The 20398-nt window shown below is 41.4% G+C and overlaps 1 protein-coding gene across 1 annotated transcript in view; it reads left to right on the top strand.

Annotated features, from left to right (window-relative positions):
- PPT1 (palmitoyl-protein thioesterase 1) overlaps positions 1-20398 on the top strand; it is a 602088-nt gene that overhangs the window by 138222 nt on the left and 443468 nt on the right. The window contains exon 4 of the mRNA XM_044084806.1: positions 4732-4834. Within this exon, the coding sequence (XP_043940741.1) occupies positions 4732-4834 (103 nt within the window). The remainder of the gene's footprint in view (positions 1-4731; positions 4835-20398) is intronic.

Here is a 20398-nt window from a genome sequence, read left to right as displayed (position 1 = left end):
TATATACTTTTACTTGTGGTATAAATTGAATTGTAACTCATAACAATTTTTTTATTTATTTTTGAACAATATCATAGATTTTATTCATTATATATATGTATTGTATTCATTATATTCATAGTAATGTAATTTTAAGTACAACTACATTATCTATTAATTAATTTTATATTTATATAGATTGTAGTATTTTTATATACATATGCATATATACATATATTTTTTATTAACATCAAAAGTTTATTTTTAAATTTCAAATATTAAACACACCAAAAAGTTGCCAGTTCAATTCAGTTGTTATGATTCAGGCAACTGTAGCGATACTTAGTTTTTTTGCTACATATTAAATTGTTTTTTTCGCTACATATTAAATTGGTTATTTGTATACACTATGTATTACTCACAGCACACACCATTAGTTTTATGTTTATATTTTGTGGTTCAATGTTTTTTATATCGCTTCTTTACATAGGGGACGAAACATACATATATACATACACTTGAATTAGTGATGAAAAACAAGTAGTTTATGTGATAGCTTTAAAACGTTTATTACTACATACACTATTATTCTTTTGGATACGTCATTGTTTCATTTATTTCAAGCATTTATTAGGGCACGAATACTTGTGTCTTTTGGAAAGGAAGTCAAAGGTTCTGTGAACAGCAATGTATTGGTTTTATACAAAGAAGTGGTTTATATTATTTATGTATTTACATATTTTTATGGCATGTTGATGATCTTGAAGGTTTGAACATTGCACGCTACTATGTTTCATTTTGTTATTAGATGTTTTTTATCTGATACATAGTCTCTGACATATTATGTTGGCTTAGGATGCCATTTTTCTTTAAGAAAAGTTTTTTTTTTGTGTTTATTATATCACTTTTTTATTATTATTAAGCTAACAGGAAGTGATGTCTTCACCAGTTTAACGTTGTTTGGCCCAAAAGAAAGCAACTTTTGATTTTTGTTTTTTTTTTTTTTTTTTTCGTTTGTTTTTTTTTTTTTCGTTTTTTTTTAGTTTGATTTTTTTTTTTACCTCCTACTAATTTTTTTTTTTTTTTTTTTTTTTTTTTTTTTAATTGCTTTTATTTTTATTATTTTTGATTCACTTTCTGTCACTCCTCTAGCAGTTAATATAAGTATTATAAATTAAATAATATAAATCCTTTCTTTATAAAGTTCACATTCTCACTTCTTTCCAGATGTGTCATATAGCATAACTATTTGCATTTTTCATTTCTTAATATAGTTTACTACTTTCTTTTTTGCATATACCTGTGAGACCATTCACATTCAAAGACTATATGTAAAGTATTGCCACTATGATAAGAAGTTATTATTCCCACATGGTTTGAATAACATATTTTTAATGTCTAGTTTTAGCGTTTGTGTTATATACTTGCACTCTTTGGCAGGTTGATCTTTTATACAATTGTTTCTTGCCATATTTATTTGAACCTGGTAATGAAAACCCTCAAACAAACAAAAAACCTTAATACAAAACACATAATGTACATCTTCAAATAATGAAGTTTAACTCTCCTAACAGGAACAGTTGTCCCAGAGTGATGGCTACACTTATGGGTTTTATGACCTATAATTAAGGGTATCCTTGCTAAGATGCATGGTGCGGCCTGTGCTTCTATTTAAACTAAGTGTTGTCTGTTTTTCTCATCTTTATTTTTCTTCCAGATGTAGAAAACAACTTGAATGCTTTCAGAAAACATTATCTTTAACAATTGAAAAAACAAGTATTCTGTTTTTATTGCCCTCTTATCAGCTTGTCTCTGTAGAAACATGAGAACCAGATATACAGTTGCCTTCAGCGACAAGCTTCTCATGTTGCACTCTGAACATTTATTTGATAAAAGAAAACTTTACATGACATTCGGAGTTAATTTTCTTCCACTTAAAACTTATTAGATCAAGCCAAGGGCATTCTTCCAGTCATTCCCTATGCAAAGGTAAGAAAAAAGCATATCAGTATACTTATCATGGGTTGCATATTTTTACAACTTGTCCCTCCCTTCAACAACCCAAGATTACAGCCTGTTACATTTTTGTGCCTACATTTCTTAAAACTAAACAAGAAGAAAGAAAGAGGAAAGTAAACAGGTGTCCCTTTTCTTTGGCAAACAAAAATAACTGAAAATGCTTTACTATATAACTTGCAGTATATGTCATGCTTAGTTATCTCTTTTCCCTCCATAATTTGCTTCCAGCTATTAATGACATAAAGTTGGACATATTCTTTGGAGTTCCCACACATTTAACAAAGTTGAAGACCAATATTTTTAGATTTTCTTATTCAGCCATTTCACAAATGTGATTAATGCTTTGTAATCCCACATTTATTCATTAATTTTCAAGTTGCTGGTTTTCTTCCCATTTTTGTCCATTTCTTATCTCCAGTCTATCGTTCCTTTCCAACTTACACATTGTTCTAGTCAACCCCTGTGCTTTTCTCTTTGTCTTAAGCATTTTCCTTTGGGACAGTGGAAAATGCTTCACTGGCATAGCCTCTCTGTTAGCTTTATTTTCGTAAGAATTAAAAGCAGGGTCCTCTTCTGATAAACTCAGTTTTTGTTGGACAGACCTTGTATTTCCTCCTTAGCATGTTCTACATCAAAAAATGACTTTGCCCCACCAGTTAAAATATTCTGAAGATAAGGATACAACAGCTTGAATCTGTCACCTGCCTCCTGACATTCCCTGATTTGCTGTAATAAATTTGCTCGTCTTCTGCCTGGTATTTTTCAGAAACACTCTACTGTCTCCAACTTATTAGTACTTTGTCCTCCTTTTGTCAGAGTCAGCTCTGTCTGTTGATAGTATTGATTAGCAGTCTTGGCTGCTTTCTCATGGCCAGGTTCAGAGCATACACTAGTGTTCTTTCAATTAAAAACTCCTGCTGTGGAATAGTAGTCCAGTTGCTTATTTGTGCTTTCATAAAATTAGTACAGTCTGTCCCTTCCAGTTTCTGTGGTACAGCAGAAAATCACAGTTTTCTCTTCTTGACCAGTCTTTTATTTTTCTTCATTTAATTTTCTGATTTTTGCAGTTTTATCACTTCATCTGAATTTCTGTTTAAAGCTTCTTCCATTTTTTCCATCCCTTTGTTATTTGAGTTAATACAGTCTTCAGTGTTTTGTTTATTTTAATTAGCTTTGAGCACATTTGACTTATTTTTTCCTCTAGATTTCTGGAAGTTATATCTTGCAGCAAAGCTGGAACTTGAACTAGAACTGCTTTCCTGCTGAACAGCTGCAGGATTCTTCCCAGCCAGCGTTTTCTTACCGTTTGTAGTTGATTTTCTTTCAGTTTTTGTAAATTTATTCTTTGCTGCCATCGAGATAATGTACTTACTAGCCAGTAACTGAAATTTCCCCAAAAAGACAAATTCACTGGCTATCTCCTCTGAGTTCCAGTTTTCATACTGGGAGAGCTGGAATTAAGCTGTTACTCAGTGTGCAGCCATCTTGCAAGTTCCACCTTGTATGTTCTTGAGGCTCATTATCTCAGAAATCACTGGTGTTGGAGCAAAATAGGATGCCTGCCCGAGATCACAGTGTGCTGTTTTGGGGAGTTTCTGCCTTCCCTGATTGTGCAGTTGTTAGGAGGGCATACAGTTGGGTTTTTCCTCCTGCACCCCCCAAAAAAATCATGTTTTGAGCTGCTCCATTACATTATCTGTAGTGGGTGGATTTCAAGGTTGTAAGAACAATTATGTAACATACAAAGGACTGAGTTAAAATCTCTCATAGCATAAATCATTTGGATGGGGGAGGGTCAGATAGACATATTAACAATTATAGGGTCCCTCTTAACTGTGTCCAAACAACCAGTGCTTTTTTAGTTCACTTTTCTACCATTATCACTATACGCGGTTAACAACTTTCTTGGATATGGCAAGAAAAACGACATTCAATGAGTTGTTTAATTGCATTCATTTAACTGTAAATACCCTTTTTCATGGGCATTCTGAAAGCACTGTTTCTGTCCTGTGACTTACAGAATCAAGCCTTGAGCTTCAGTTTGAAGCTTGGTGGTAACTCATACCCTCAACCCTTTTTGCTGGATTTCCAGACAAGAATGGAGGAAGACTGAAGAATATTTAACCCACTGCAAGTTCAGCATAGGACATTCTTATTGCAGTATCATTTTTAGAAAATCTACTACTCAACTTAAACTCTTTAACCAAAGCTACCATTATACAAATCTGGATTTACTTTGGATCTTTGCTAAGACACACTGATGTATAAGATCTCTGAACTATGTCACATTGGCATTGGATTGAATGTACAGTCTTACTAGCCCAGGTGATTAAGAACTTTGAGGATTTCTAATTCAAAGAAATGGCAAGTTTGTCATTTGTAAAATGTGTAGTAGTTAATATTTCAGAGATGTTTAAAGACCGCTTTGTAGCAGAATGACTACCATTCCCTTATTCTAATTTGAAGTTCCTATTGCCCTTTCCCCAGTGAAGTCAGATGTTTAAATATTATGATTTAGTTGAGTATATAGTCTTCATAATTTAAATATTTACTTTTCATTAAATGGATTTTACAAAATGCTGATTGGAAAAGACATGGAAATTTTAAAAGTAACATAACGAAAAGAGGACCATATGTAACTTAAAGATTTTGGTGAAGGTAAGGAAAATGGGCAGACTGAGTGGGCACAGTGTTTTGTTTCATCATCATGTTTCTTTTGTATTTGTTTTCTAGGTGTCTTTGGGCTACCACACTGTCCTGGAGAAAGTTCTAAAATATGTGATTGGATCAGAATGGCTTTAAATGTTGGTGCTTACACTAAACTCATCCAAGAACAGTATGTACTGAATTCTCTTAAAATGGGGTTCTAGTTCTTTGCATTCTTTCATATTCAGTTAACACTGATGACACAGTTCTGACTTGATATTTGTTATTGTGCAGAAAATGTTGGAGATCTTTGCCTATTTTAATTTTGCTAATTAGTTCTAAATGTTTTCCCTCTGTACTGTGCTTCAGAACCAAATCACCATCAGTGCTCTCTGAAAATCTGTTCCTAATACAATTTTTTATTGAAATATTTAAAACCATAATAATAATTTGTATATGCTTGTTAAACCATTCATGTATGACCCTGTTCCAGTTTTAGCTGCCACAGATGTGTTCTGGGAAAATTCACGTTAATAGTTGTATGTACTTATTATAGGATCCTATGTTGTCTTTTCTAGCCATTTTAGCTGTTGGATGCATCTCGTTCGAAGCAGGCACTATTTAGACCTTTCAATTCAAACCTCAGGCTCCTCTCCCCTACCCACAATGCCCTTCCATCGTGACAAAGCCTCAGATCTCATTTGCAGCTTGTTTCCGCCAGATATGATCTCCAAGGCTCAGTGTAGTTTATGGTGAATTGTTAGGAATATTGTCAGATGAGTGAATTCTTTGCTTTTTTCCACCTTTAGAGCTGTTGATATTATTAAAAAAACAAAGATAATCCAGAGGACTTGTGTGAAGTCTGATATCACACCTATCACCCACCAAGTGACAGGTCTAACAAGAAACAAAATACAAAGGATTAGTGCAGGTAAAATCACTTTAGCTAGCAGATCTAGGAGGGACTTTTCCTCCTACAGGGAGGTTATCAGAGAGAAATACACCTTGTTGAAGTTTCAAGCAGTTTATTCAATTAAGTAGGTAGATGGGCTATTGTTCTGGTTCTAATACATAACATTCAACAGGTCAGTTACTTAAAGGCAGTTACAGACAGTGGTTGGTGGGTCTAGGGGAGCTGATTGGAGGAAAATCTAGGATAGGAAGAACAAGGAGCCAATCCCAAAGGTTAGAGGTTAGTCCCTTATTGGAATAGTCCTGAAAGACCCGTGAGAGTTTACTAGCTCACCATCCATAAGCCTGTGAAAAGGCAGGCTCCAGTTCCTTCTAGTTCTCCTCAATCCCAGATGGTTAAAATGGCTAATGACTTGTTTACTCTTATCAGGGGTTCTCAGCCTCACCCTCCTAAAAGGAGTAGGGAGGTTTCTCTTGATGTTTTGTCCTGTTCAGGATCTGTTTCTTCCGGCATTTCTGCTGATGAAGAGGAATTTTCTCAGGCTTTTTCTCCCTTTGAGGATTCAGATGCAGAGGAGTCCATTCCTTTGGCTTCTCCTCCAGAGGATTTCTCTTTTGGTGACACTTTAAATACTCTCTGGGAACATTTTAAATGAGAAAGCCAGGATTATCCACAGTCTAAGTAACAGATTAGGGAGTTTCTTGATTTACCTCAGCATAAACCTCTTGCTATTCCCCCTGTGTTGGAAGTTGTTGATGATGTCTTTCTGGAAAATTCCTTATTTCCAAATTCGATTCCCCTTGCTCCCAGGAAACCTAACAGGTACTACAGAGTTCCTCATTCTCATTTATTTCTTTTCAGGAACCTATTGGCGGATCCAGAGGTTATTTCTCAGAGCTCTAAATGGGTTAAGGCTACTCTTACCAGGAATCCGGTTCCATCAGACAGAGAATCTAAGAAGCTTGATAGGTGGGGCAAGAATGTTTATACCTCTGCCAGCTTAGCCATTAGGCTACTAATTGTCTTTTTCATATGCTAAAGTACCAACAGCATACCTTGGAGGCTATTAAGTCTAAGATTGCAAATGTACCTCTTTTGGCAGAGAGTAGAGGCATGCAGGATTTGTTGAATTCAGCCACTCTGGTCAATAAGCATTCTTTGCATTGTGGTTTTGACATCCTTGAGGCCTCCAGTAGGGCAACGGCTACTGGATCTATTATTAGAAGGCATGCTTGGCTCAGAGAACAGCCTCTTCCAGAACTGTCAAGGCTAAGCTTTTGGATGTATCTTTGCATAAAGACAATCTTTTTGACAGCAAAGCTGAGGAGGTGCTTAAGAAGATGGAGGATAAGGCCAAGTACATGCAAACTCTTAAAGAGTTCCTGCAAGTTCAACCCCCTCACTTTAGCAGGAATTACCCTTCCAAGAGTTGGACCTTTCCTGATACCAGCAGACAGAACTGTTCCAGGACTAGGGGTTACAAATCTTCTAGGGGGCAGACAGCTCCACTCAAGGGTCTAGGTGGTGGCAGGCTTCCGCTTCTAAGGCGAGAAGCTCCAAACCTGCATCTCAATCAAAGCACTCTCAATTACCTTTTACAACTTCTGCCTGTTCTTGCTTGTGTTGGGAATCCTTTAGGGGGAAGGTTGGCCCTTTTTTCAGATGTCCGGGCCTCTATCACAAACTACAAATGGGTGCTCAGAATGGTGTCTCTAGGGCACAAGTTTTCTTACTGCACCTTTCCAGCTCCCAAGGGTTTCCCAGACGTTCCTCCAAACCAAAAGGCAGAAGAAGAAAAGCAGATTTTGTCTTTGTTTCATCTGGGAGCAATAGAACCAGTTCCTGTTCAGCAGGTAGACCAGGGCTTTTATCCCAGGCTTTTCCTAGCTCCAAGAAAAGAAGGTACCTGGCATCCTATCCTAGATCTTTCCATTCTGAACACTTTTCTAGTGATTCCAAAGTTCAAAATGCTCACGCTGCATCAGTTGCTACCAATGCTAGAAAAGGATTCCTGGCTGTTAACCATGGATCTCAGAGAGGCTTATCTGCATATCACTATCAGAGAAAGTTGCAGGCAGTATCTTCGTTTCAGAGTGGGTAAGCAACATTATCAATTCTCTGTGCTGCCCTTTGGCTTATCTACTGCTCCCAAAGTCTTCACGAAGTGCCTGGCTCCAGTCATTGCTTTTTGCAGGCAGAAGAAAATTCAGATTTACCCATACTTGGACGACTGTCTGATTCAAGCAAGTTCTCAGGAGCAGCTATTAAAGGATCTGGAATTCGTAAAGACTCTCCTCTCTTCCCTGGGTTACACCCTCAATGAGGAAAAGTCAAAAATGGTACCATCCAAGGAGATAACATTCCTGGAAGCAAGTCTGAACACAGCCGCCCAGATGATGCATCTCACCCAGGAGAAGCAGACAACTCTTTCAGTTTACTTCAAGGACTTGGCAAGCCTGTCCCAGCTCCCTGCAAGGAAATACCTGCAAGCTCTGGGATTCATGGCATCTTGTATTCTCATGATTTCATAGCAAGATTGCATATGAGGAAATTGCAGTGGTACCTCAAGAGCATTTGGTGTCAACACACACAGGACCTGGATATGATGATCACTCTGCTTCCATCTTTGCAGACAGAGTCAAGTTCGGACTACAGATGCATCGGATTATGCCTGGGGAGCACACCTTGATGGCAGATGCATACAGGGACGGTGGAACACCCAGCAGATGCACCTGCACATAAATCTAAAAGAGTTGATTGCTGTTCAACAAGCTTTAGTAGTCTTCAAGCACCTTCTTTCTCCAGGGACCTTACTTGTCAGAACAGACAATACCACAGTCATGTGGTACATCAGCAAGCAGGAAGGGACTCACTCTTACCCCCTGTGCAGACAAAGCATGAAACTTTGGTCCATGGCAGCATCCCTGGACCTGCATCTCCTAGCTCACTTCCTTCCAGGCAGGCTCAATGTTTTGGCAGACCAGTTGAGCAGGCGAACCCTGGATCCTCACTTGTGGCAGCTGAACAGGACAGTTTTCTACATTCATTCAATGTTGGGGCATACCTCAGGTGGATCTTTTCTCCTTCCCGGACAATCACCTTCTGCCTCTCTTTTGCACCAGACAGCATCACAGCAGGGCTTGGAGTGTGGCTGCTCTGTCCTTCCCTTGGATGTTGCTGTTAGTTTATGCCTTCCCTCATCTTCCTCTTCTACCCAGAGTGTTGTTGAAGATCAGGGACGAATGACCAAGGACTATTCTCATAGCTCCGGACTGGCCCAGACAGCATTGTTATCGGGTTCAGGCGCCTAGGCAGCGAAACATTTCCCCGTGGTACATTTTGGCTGGGAACACATGGCTGAAGTGACATTCAGCTGCAGAGAAATATGGCTGTTTGTAAATTCCCTGTGGGCAAAGAGAAGCATATACTGCCATGCTCACAGCTTTAATAACCAAATGCATGGAAGCAGAAGAAGTAATGATTGTTGTGCTTAGTGTCCAGTATATACTTGTGTGACTAAGTCATGTAGAAGTGTGCTACAGCATGCAGAAAATCCTGCCTGGTTCTGTAGTCACATTTATGCTCTAGTATGCATTTTAGGTAATGTTCCCTAGACACTGTGAAGAGGGTAGTGGTCCACACACACTGATTATAAAGGCACTGCCCATTGTGCACTGCATTTTTACTGCCACTGACATGCCCTCTGGCCAGCCTGGTGCTTATGCCTGCCATATTGCCTGATGTCTCATCTTCCTTTGGGGACCATGGACGTTGTTTTGCCCTGTGCATTTGGTTATTGAAGTTGTAGGTATGGCAACACATTCTTCTCCTTGCCCACAGGGAATTTGCAAACAGACATATTTCTCTGCAGCTGAATGTAATTTCAGCCATTTGTCGCCAGTCAAATGTACTACAGGGGAAATGTCTCGCTGTCTAGGTGCCTGAACCCATTGTTATCTGCTGCTTTGCAGTCTCTCCCAATTCCCTCCTTGGCATTTTCCTCTGAAGCCAGATCTTTTGGTTCAGGAAGGGGGGATTATTCTGCATCCTCATCTTCTATCCCTTCACTTGGCAGTATGGCTCATAGTTTGACTCCTTCCTTATCTTCTTCCCTTTCCCAGCAGGTGGTTGATGTGCTGAGGGAGGCCAGGAAGCCTAGCACTAGGAAATCCTACGCTGGAAAATGGGAAAGGTTTTCTCATTGGATGCAGGTTAGAGGGGATTCTTCTTCTCAGCCTACCCTTCCTCTGATCTTGGAATACCTGGCTGAAATGCTTCAGGGTGGTCTTTCCTTTTCTTTTATCACGCTCCATGCTTCAGCCAATTCTGCTTATTGTTCTCTTGCACAACCCATTTTCTCTCATCCCTTGATGAAAATGTTTCGCAGAGGTGCATGTAATGTAAAACCACCCAGAAGGGCACCTATTTCAGCATGGTATCTTAATTTTGTTCTAGAGAAACTCACTCTTCCTCCTTTTTAGCCAGCTGTTTCTCTCTTGGAAGACTGCTTTTCTCTTGGCTATAAGTTAAGCAAGAGGATTTTGGAGCTGCAGGCTTTGATAGCTGTGGAGCCTTTTATTATTTTTCATCCAGACAGGGTCTCTTTGAGAACCAACCCCTCCTTTATGCCTAAGGTAGTTTCTAGCTCGACTCTTAATCAGTCCATACACCTCCCCACCTTCTTTCCTAATCCTCGAAATAAAGGTGAAAGGATCCTACATTCTCTTGATGTGTACAGACAGCTAAGGTTTTACCTGGACAGGCCTAAAGACTTTTGGAAATCAGCTCAGTTATTGGTCAGTTTTGCCCCTAGAGTGCAGGGCAAGACTATTTCTAAGCAAACCATTCCCAAGTGGATTGCACATTGCATCAACTTTTGTTATTCTTTTCATGGCAAGGTTCCTCCTCAAGGCATTGGGACCCACTCAACTAGAGCAGCTTCCACTTCTGCAGCCTTTTTAAGGGGTGTCCCTACTACAGATATTTTGGAGGCTGCCACTTGGTCTTCTGTTCACGCTTTCACAAAACAATAAAATTTGCCTCTGTTTTCCAGAGCCAGGGCAGGGTTTGCCACTGCTGTGTTGCAGGACATTATCTCCAACCCTTGATTCTGTTGGTTCCTCCTCCCTTCTCACTGGGCTTTGGTAATCAACCCATTTGTTAGGACTGCAACAGTGAAACACGATGAACATAGTACAGTTGTGTACACTTACCATAAATGTAGATGTTCGAGTGTATTCACTGTTGCAGTCCTGGTTTCCCTCCCTCCTTCCTCCCTTTTTTTTTGTCCTCTCCTGTTCTTTTTTCCTGAGGCACAGGCTGAATTGGATATTATTTGCCAAGTTGGCATTTGGCTTAGCCTTTTTTCTGGGGGCTTCTCACTGTTATGGCAAGAAAGACTGAGGAAGTGACAGCTGCCTTCTTTTGTTTCAGATGCCCTAACGTCCTTTACAACCGATGGCATTTTTACTTACCTTTGGTAATTTGGTCGACTGAGGGCTACCGGGAGCCGGATAACCCATGTGTTAGAACTGCAACAGTGAATACACTCGAACATCTACATTTATGGTAAGTGTACACAACTAGAGGAGGTGATATAAAAACACAGCTAGAAAAAGTAGAGCTGGAATGGCAGCTGAAGTTAAATGCCACTGAAAAAACAGGTCTTAATGAGACTTGTTCCCTCAGGAGTGTTCTGAAGCTTAGATCTGCGAAGCTTTAAAGTTTTCTGATTTTGTGTGTGTATTAAGGAATTTGGTCTTGTGTGTTTAGGAAGGGGGGCCATTTATATTTGCATTCATATTGGGGCTGCAATAGTAGGTTCATAGGTGTGTACTAGGCTAATGGCCCTGGACAGCCTTTACAAACCTAGCCCATAGGATTATCCTGGCATCATGCCACCCACCATTAGTTCCTAGTGCCTCTGTCGAGTAGAGCCACAGGAGTGATCCCTGGGGTGAATTTTCTATTTCCCATCCACTCATCAAGATTCCTCTTGAAGAGGGCCAGTGAGGTGCTCTGCTTGACATGTGTGGGAAGTCTGTTCCATAGCATGAGCAGTCTCTGGGTGATGAATCTGTCCCTCCAGCATGTTCTGTTTGTGGCAATGAGGTTGCTGTCTCTGGAGCGTATGGTGCAGAGGGATTGGGATTTCTTTAGATGTAGCATTTCTAACACAGCTGAGTCAGACATGGCTTTGTAAGTCAAGCAGAGATCGCCTCTAAGTAGGCGATATGAGACAGATAATAGTTGGAGTTTTTTGAGTCTGTCCATATAGGACAAGTGTTTAAGGCCTAGGATCCTCTTTGTGAGTTACTTTTGTGGCTTCTCCAGTTGTTGCAGGTGTCTAGTGAGGTACATGCCAAATAGGGCATTGTACTCTATGATTGGCCTTATGAGGGAAGAGTAGAGGGAGACAATGACCTCTTTCTTCCTCGATGCAAAACCCGTAGTAATGAGATGTGCCACATAGAATGACTTTCTGACCACAGTGGCAGTGTGGTGATCAAAAGAGAGGTTGCTGTCAACCTGTGTTCATAGATCTCTTATAAGACCTTCTGTGTTCAGTGAACTACCATCGATGTGGTAATTCAAGGGAACCAGGTTTTTCCCAAGGGGAATGATGACACATTTTATGGCATTGAGCTTAAGGCCATGTTTCTGGCACCAGTCATTGGTCTCATTGAGGCCCTTCTGTAGGATGTCAGCATCAATTGGGGAGTTAATAATAGCTCCCAACTTGCAGTCGTCTACAAACTTTGTCAGCCAGAGTCCCTTTGTGTTGGCTTGGACCAGAGAAGTATATATACCAAACAGGAGTGGACCCAGGACCGAACCCTGTGGGACTCCACTCATGACTGGTCGACAGTCTGACTTGGAGTCAGCTACTTTCACACTGTGGGTTCTATCTGTGAGCCAGTTTGCAACCCACCTTGTGATATAGGGGTTGATGCCTAGCTTAGTGAGTTTTTCTATGATTCCTGACTGGGGAATGGTATCAAAGGCCTTGGCCAGATCAAGGTAGGCTGTATGAACCACCTTGGCTTCATCCACAGCTGTGGTGACTGACTCAAAGAAGTCGACCAAGTTGAGCAGGCATGATCTACCCTTCACAAAACCAAACTGTGTAGGATCCAGAGTTTGGAGATTCCCTATATACTTGTTTATTAGGTCCATGACAATGCATTCCATAGCTTTGCATATCAGACTCATCAGGCTAATGGGGCGATAGTTCCCGGGTCTGTAGTCGCTCCTCCCTTGTGGATAGGGCTGACTGTAGCAGTGCGCTATTCTGTAGGGACAAAGGTTGAGGTGAGGCTGTGATTGTATAGGGCACACAGGTGAGGTGCCAGTTCAGTCTGTAGTTCCTGTAGAACACAGCCTGAAATATTGTCAGGCCCCATAAAAGCTGTACTCTTGGCCTTGGACAGTGCTGTTTTAACCTGTGCAGTTGTAATACTGGGTGCCTGGCAATCTACTAGTATTGTGATTGGTGCTTTGGGGGGGGTAAAGTTGGCACTGAATCTGTCGACCAGTATATTGGCAATATCTGTTGGCTTGGTATAAGTTACCATTGTGCAGTAGCTCAGAGCAAATCTGGGTATTGCCATGGAAATACTTTACATAACTATAGAAGGCCTTGTGGTTGTTTTTACTATCTGCTGCAATTCTGTTTTCATAGCTAGCTTTAGAGGATTTGATGAGAGATCTCAATCTTTTGTTGAGGCTGATAAGGGAGTTTTTCCAGTCTGGGGACTTCACCTTATTCCACATCAGTTTTCTCCTCCTCTTGTAGAGTTTGTTTGTGGCAGGGGACCACCAGATTAGCTTCCTTTTTTTTGAGGAGAGCGTCTTGGTTCTGTTGGATATGGTGAAATCCATGCATTTGTGTATGTGTTCATACAGTGCATTGGTGTATGATTCGGCAGTCATGCAACTATTCTCCATTTGCATGGGTGCCGTGAAGTTAGCCACCTCTATTTTTAGGAGCCCAAAGTTAGTTTTGAAGAGGTTTTTCATGGTGGTTACCTTTGTGGTGATGTGGGGGGTGGGAGGGATGCGGATTTCCAAGGTGATTAGTTTGTGGTCGGAACTAACCAGGGAGGAGTTGACTATTGGTGTAGAGCAACGGTCGCCCATGTTAGCAATGACCAGGTCAAGGATGTTGCTACCTCTGGTGGGAGTAAGAACGAGCTGGTCCAGGGCATTGGAATTAATGAACTTCAGAAAGCGTTGGGCAAGTGTAATGGTACATGAGTAGTTTTCCCACTTAATGGAGGGGTAGTTGAAGTTGCCCGGTATGAGAGTGTTAGGTTTGACACAAATATTCTCCGGGGTTCTTAGGAACATGTAGTGTGAGTCTTGGGACATAGTTGGGGACCTATAGGAGGCTACGACTTGAATCGCTCTCTTACCCAATGTTAGCTGCACCTGAAGTATCTCAGATGCGTTATGTTGTGCTACCAGTCTGGAAGTGTGCTCATCCTTTATGAATAAAGAAACACTATCGCCTTTGGAGCTTTGGTCCATGTACTGATGCCAGAAGGTGTGGAATGAGTTATAGCCTGGTAGTGCAGGGGTGCTTTTTGCTGTCTTGAACCAGGTCTCTGTTACAGCACAAATGTCGATGTTCTGCATTTTAAGGAGTGCTTCGAGCGAATGCATTTTGAGATTTAGACTTCTAGCGTTGAGCAGCATGACCCTCAGATTGCATTTGTTTGTAGCTGTTATGGTGGTAATTTGGTCTTTGCAGCACCACCTAAAAGGCACTGTAGGTTTGGCAAGAGCCTTAGCCAGTATCCGGAAGCTCAGGGGTGACAGATGCAGGCCATCTCTGACAAAGCATTGAGGCCTGTCAGTCATGTCATCCCAGGCAGACAGATACTGGATCCCCTGCTTGTACTGTGGTATCATTTTGGGTGATGGTAGGATGCTGCTCAGGGCTGCGGTCATACCTACCTGGGCTACATAATCCGAGAGCTCCTGCATGTCTCTTTTCATGTAGTCTAGGGAGGTAAGTCTTTGGTCATTCACACCCACATGTACAATGACAGAGTCATATTTGTACCCGTTGCTGAGGGACAAGTGCATGCGTTATGTGGTGGATCCTTGTGCCTGACAAGCAGCTGACTGTTACTTTCTCCTTATTCAACCTAGTGAGTGGGACATCAGTGTGCCTCTCTATCGCATCACCTATGACTAGTATGTTGGGCATGCTGTTTTGCCTTAGGGGCTTTGGTTGAGTGGCACACTGTTTAGGAGAGTTATGGGTGTCGTGATTAGTGTTGTATTGTGGTCAAGTGCATTTCTGCCTTGGAGGTCTCTGCTAGATTTTTATTGAGGGCCTCAGCGAAGGTGGGTGTGTGGTTTGTGCTTTTATGTGAAGACAGTGCTGGTGTGTGTTCTGGGGGGCTATGTGTTCCACGTGGTGTGGTGCAAGTATTGACCAAGTGTTGACCTTTTCCTCTTGACCAGCTATTCTGGTCTTGGCTTCCAGTTTGGATATATAAGTGCAGCTCTTGCAAGTCCGAGTGTTGGGAGGTAAGAGGAGAGGGTTGTCAGTGTACATGAGGCAGTTGCTACATTGCCTCAGGATGCCCAAGTTCACCAGGTTAATAGGAGAAAGCACAGGGAACTGACCTTTAGGCATGCCTGGAGGGGTGGACTTTTATAATAAGTACTGGAACTGTTTCCTTGTAGAACATTTAGTGCTGCTAACACTTTTGTGTGCTACAGTTATTGCTACAAGAAGTCTGGTAGAGTGCTAAACTAATAAGCTAGTAAAAGTGCAAGAGAGGAGAGAAGTGGCAGATCTAAGGAAAAATTGAAGAGCAGACTTTGGCACCGCTCAGAAGCTTACAAACAGTCTTGGATATAGCAAACCTGTGTCTGGACTAGACTAGTTACAGGAAAGGTGGGAAAAGCGCAAATACAGGCTTTTAAACCAGAAAGTTGAGAGAGATGGAAGAACTTCCCAACAGCCAATAAACTACAATTTCTGGGCCAGAAACCACTCCTCTTGTGGTAGGTAGGCTACCTAGTGCTTAGCACTCCCACTGATAAGCTAGAAGGCTTTCCTCCAACACAGAAAGGCTTGGGGAGCACAGAAGCATACCAACAGTGCTAGATACAACAAATCTGTATCTGGACTAGACTAGTTACAGGAAAGGCAGGAAACAAGCTTAGATTTTGTTTTTCCAGAAAGCATCTAAAACAATACCAAAAACAATTCAAGTGCAGTGCAAGCTAGCAAGCTTCAGTGTGTAGCAGTATTAAAGCAAATACAGTTTAAATAAATGCAATTTATTCAAAATGTATTCTGAACTAAATTCAACTCTGAATGGTCAAAAAGTGTGAAAAAATATACTTATCAGCTGAGAAGCACACTCAGAACACAAGGAGAGAGATTTTGTTAATAAAGTGCAAAGAGAGGAAGGAGGAGCAGAAGATAATTCAAGGTTAAGAACCTAAGTGAGTTGGCCTTCTCAAAGTTCTCTCTGTATCAGATAGAATGAACACTAGACTGGGAGGAGTGTCCCAGATCAAATTTACAGTAGGGGCAAGCAGCTGCAAAGCCACCAGTTATAACAACACCACAGGAATAGGGTGGGTGAGACGAAGAAAACTGTTTCAGAACAGATGAGAAAACAGCAAACAAATTCAGCAAATGTATAAAATAATTCAGTCAGGCAAAAAATTAAGACAATGCAGAACTCTGAAAAGTATGTGCCAAGAAATATACTTATCGGTGATATATTTCCAGATTGTTTTGAGAAGCACTCCAGTCACTTTGTTATAAGAAGGTAGGATATATGTGTTGTAAAGCTCTCCAATCTATATGACAAGTATAGAAATAAGACCTTTTGTGTTTTTAACATTTTAAATTATTAACATAGGATTTGTACATTTTTGTAGGTTTAAATATGTGGACAAATAAGTTTCAAGTATTTTTTAATTGAGTTGGTATTTAAATGGGCTATTATAGAACACTGTTTTACTCTGATGAAGCCCAATGCAAAGTTGGGTGAATGTGCTTAGTTTTAATAAATACTGTATGTGACAATTGGGGAGTGATGGGCGAAGGCTGCCAGCCTAGTCAATTAGAATTTGATATATAATGCTGGCATTTGTAAATAAATGTAAAATACAGGCATGTTTTCTTGAGTGTAAATGAATGTTGTGAAATGTAGAACTGCAAAATATGTGACAACATTGCACTCTACTGGCCCAGTGAAGCATGTTGTGACCCTTTTATGTCAGAATTCGGCTCCAATGAGTCTGGATGAAGGTTTCATGCCCATTGTTTTAAGGCTGAAGTTTATAACCAGAATTTAGATGTGGAATGTGCTTTATTGCTCTGGTTTCTGTTAGAGTATACATGTGAAATTACTTTTGTTGTTGTAAGTTTCTGAGCAGGTGTTAGATTGCTAAGTAATGCAGTTTGTTTGCCTGGCAAAACCTAAGTGTCAACATGATGTAATTTGGGAGGGACCCAGCAGACATGTTTGTTAGTAATGTTTAAATACTATTTCTCACAAGAGACTTGGTAAACATTTTGATCTTGATATCAAACTTATCAGCACTCTGCCTTATGCTTACATGTATGTTTTAGCACTGTGATTTATTGTAGGAATAGTTAATGCTAGTAAAGATTAATTAGGTATTTTTCTTTGAAATCAGACCTGTCCTACTGTATTATTTTAAGTTTCTGTGTGATCTCTGAACTCTTAGATATCTCTGTGGTATAGTAGTTTTGGCTTGTGTTTTAATTATTTATTATTAAATATTTTAAAAACATTTATCTATGGCTGACTTGTGTAGAGATAAGCTCTAGAGTACATTATATATTTATAGAGTTTACTGTCTAAGCCCTTCCAATAAGCCTGGACTGAATAGTCACATTACCATTGGATAATAATATTGCACACTAATAATTGGACACCCTTTTAAGGGCCTTTTAGTAGCTGATATTATTAGCTGGGTGGTGACAGGGATTACTACTGTGTGGTCTGGGTAAAGGGGCACAGCTGGAGAATCTGTGTCAGCCTTTCCCAGGAGTGTCTGTGAAGTTTTGTAAATACTTATCTCAAAGTGTGTGTGTGTTGTGTCAGCTACTTGGGCAGGGTCATAAAGCACTGGTTGGACAAAGAGGGTACTGGAGGTTTTAACTTGCCCAGCTAGGCTGAGACCTGGACCCTATAGCTGTGCCAGTGGGGAGTCTTATTGGGGACCTGGTGAGCAAGGGAGCAACCAGCCCCAGACTGACTGTGATTTCTGTGTGCACTTAAGGGAAATTGTACTTTACCGTGTGTATGAGTTATCCTTTTCTCTTCTATGAGACGACCTCCCTGGTGATAGTGGTGAGGACTGAAGCTCCTTGATTGCTGGGCCAGGGCACGGTTGTCAAAAGTGTTTGGCAGTATTGGGATCTCCTTCACATACTAATTGGCGTGTAGTGGTGTGGGTAGAGTGAATTCCTGTAGCTTATGTACAGTGATCTCTAAAAGTGTTTTGTACTCTAAAACAGCCACGCAGTGTATACTCAGAGTTCCGATAACAATTGTTTTATTTCTTTTGCTAGCTTAGTGTTAGTCAGGGTGAGCAGGCAGCATGTCAGCAAAAGAGTATGGAAAGCTGACAAGAAGCCATCTGGCAGAGATGTACCAGGCTAGGGGACTGGTGCATGGAATCCTGACTAAAGCAGACCTGATTGCAGCCTTGGTTACAGCTGCATCAAGAAAACAGCAACCTGGAGCACAATCAGACTGACAGTGGAGATGCAATATCCTTGGAGAATGGACAGCTCAACCTTTCTGCAGTGGACTTAAAAATCCAGCTGGAGCTAAAGAGACTTTAGTTGGAGGCCAGGTGTATGGAACTAGAAGCAGCCAAGAAAATGAGTCTACAAGCTGAGGAAAATGAATGGCAGAGGAGGCATGAGAGGGAAATGCTGACTCTTCGCCAGAGTCATGGAGGTAATGGGGAAGGGAGTAACCAGACCCCAGAAGCACAAAAGGTCAGTAAATTTTTCCAACAGTTTAAAGAGGGGGGATAATTTTGATAGCTTCATTCATATGTTTGAGCGGGTATGTAAACAGTATGAAGTTGACCAAGGGCTCTGGATACGGTTCCTGACCCCCTTACTCCATGGTAAAGCTGTAACTTCTTTAGCAAAAATACATGACACTGACTGTTTTGATTATACTGCTGTAAAAAGACACTTGTTGGAATGTGTTAAGCTAACACCTGAAATGTATAGGAAAAAGTTTTGTGAGCATAGACGCAAGGCAGATGAAAATGTGTGTGAATATGTTGCTGAACTGAGCACTTATTTTCAAAGCTGGGTGAGTGGATGTCAGGTTACTACTTTTGAGGGGCTGGCAGACCTTTTGGTAAGGGAACAAGCCCATAGCACTTTGCCTGAGGACATGAGGATCTGGTTAGCTGATAGACAGTGTGCTACTTCAGAGGAGTTGGGGAAGAATGGAGACCTATATCTAGCAAGCAGGGCAGCCCTGCACAGGAAAGGGACCCCAAGTACTGCTCATGGGGCTAAAGGAACCCATGGTGGGCAGCACAGACTGCCCCAACAGAATCCACCAGTAGCAGGGGAAGCCACTAGTCCAGGTACACGTCCAAGATCTAGGGTTAAATGTTTTGAATATAACCAGTGGGGCCATGTGGCATACAGATGTCCATGGAGGCAAGGTGGGGAACCAAAGGTAAGGGAGCCAGTAAGTGGGAAAGACAAAATGCCAACAGTGGGTTGTCTTGAGACAACAAGGGTATGGAACTACCATCCTGCAGATGTCCTGAGTGGGAAGGATTTGGATGAGGCAGTACTATGTACTTATGCAGTTACATGCAGTGAGGCTATGAGACAAGCATGTGGGTCTGGTAGCCTGGGGGAGACCCAGACAGACTGCATACTTGCAGCTAGGACTGCTGAGGTGGTTACTTCAGGGAGTGAGCTATGCTGTAGCAGTGAGACTGAATGTGAGCCACAGCTGCTTGTGGGTACTGATGTTCCCTTGGACAGGGTAACTACAAAGGTAGAGGTGAGTAGTAGTACCCAGGCTGACAGTGAGGCACCGCTGTCAGAGGATGCCAGACTTCCTGTGGAAGGGAGAGCTGAGAAGGGTTACAAGGAGAGACTTGAGACCGGCTCAGCTCTCAGACCTTACATTGCAAGGCCTGAGGCAGGTAGCTTTTGAGGCACCTGATTCTCAAGGGAATGGGGAATCTATATACTGGAACAAAGGGTGGACCCCTGAGGGAGGGCTAGCAGGTGAGAGAGTACAGCAGTTGGTAGTGCCTAGAGCTTACCATCTGGCGCTTCTAGCCATAGCCCATGATATTCCTGTGCAGGTCATATGGGCATAAAATGTACAAAGAGGCGTATTATGCAAAACTTCTATTGGCCTTGAATTTCCAGAGATGTAACAGGGTACTGCAGGACCTGTGAGCAGTACCAAAAGGTAGGCAAGGCAGGAGACAAGGTGAGAGCTCCTTTGATGCCTTTTCCTGTGATTGAGGAGCCATTTCAGAGGGTAGCTATGGATATTGTGGGTCCTCTGAGTACCCCAAGTTCCACAGGAAAAAAGTATATCCTAGTGATTGTAGATTGTTACACGATACCCTGAGGCAGTGGCTTTGTCCTCCATTGAGGCAGAGAAGGTGGAAAATGCTTTGCTAGAGATTTTCAGCAGGGTAGGTTTCCCAAAGGAAATACAATCTGACAGAGGTGCCAGTTTTATGTCAGACCTGCTGGCTTGTTTGTGGAAGTCCTGTGGGGTGAAGCACATGAAGACCACCCCCTACCATCCCCAGACTAATGGTCTT

The sequence above is a fragment of the Protopterus annectens genome, chromosome 1.part1 (assembly GCF_019279795.1).
Source record: "Protopterus annectens isolate FY-2018-M chromosome 1.part1, PAN1.0, whole genome shotgun sequence".
Taxonomy (NCBI): domain Eukaryota; kingdom Metazoa; phylum Chordata; order Ceratodontiformes; family Protopteridae; genus Protopterus; species Protopterus annectens.
This window is presented reverse-complemented; position numbering and strand designations above follow the sequence as displayed.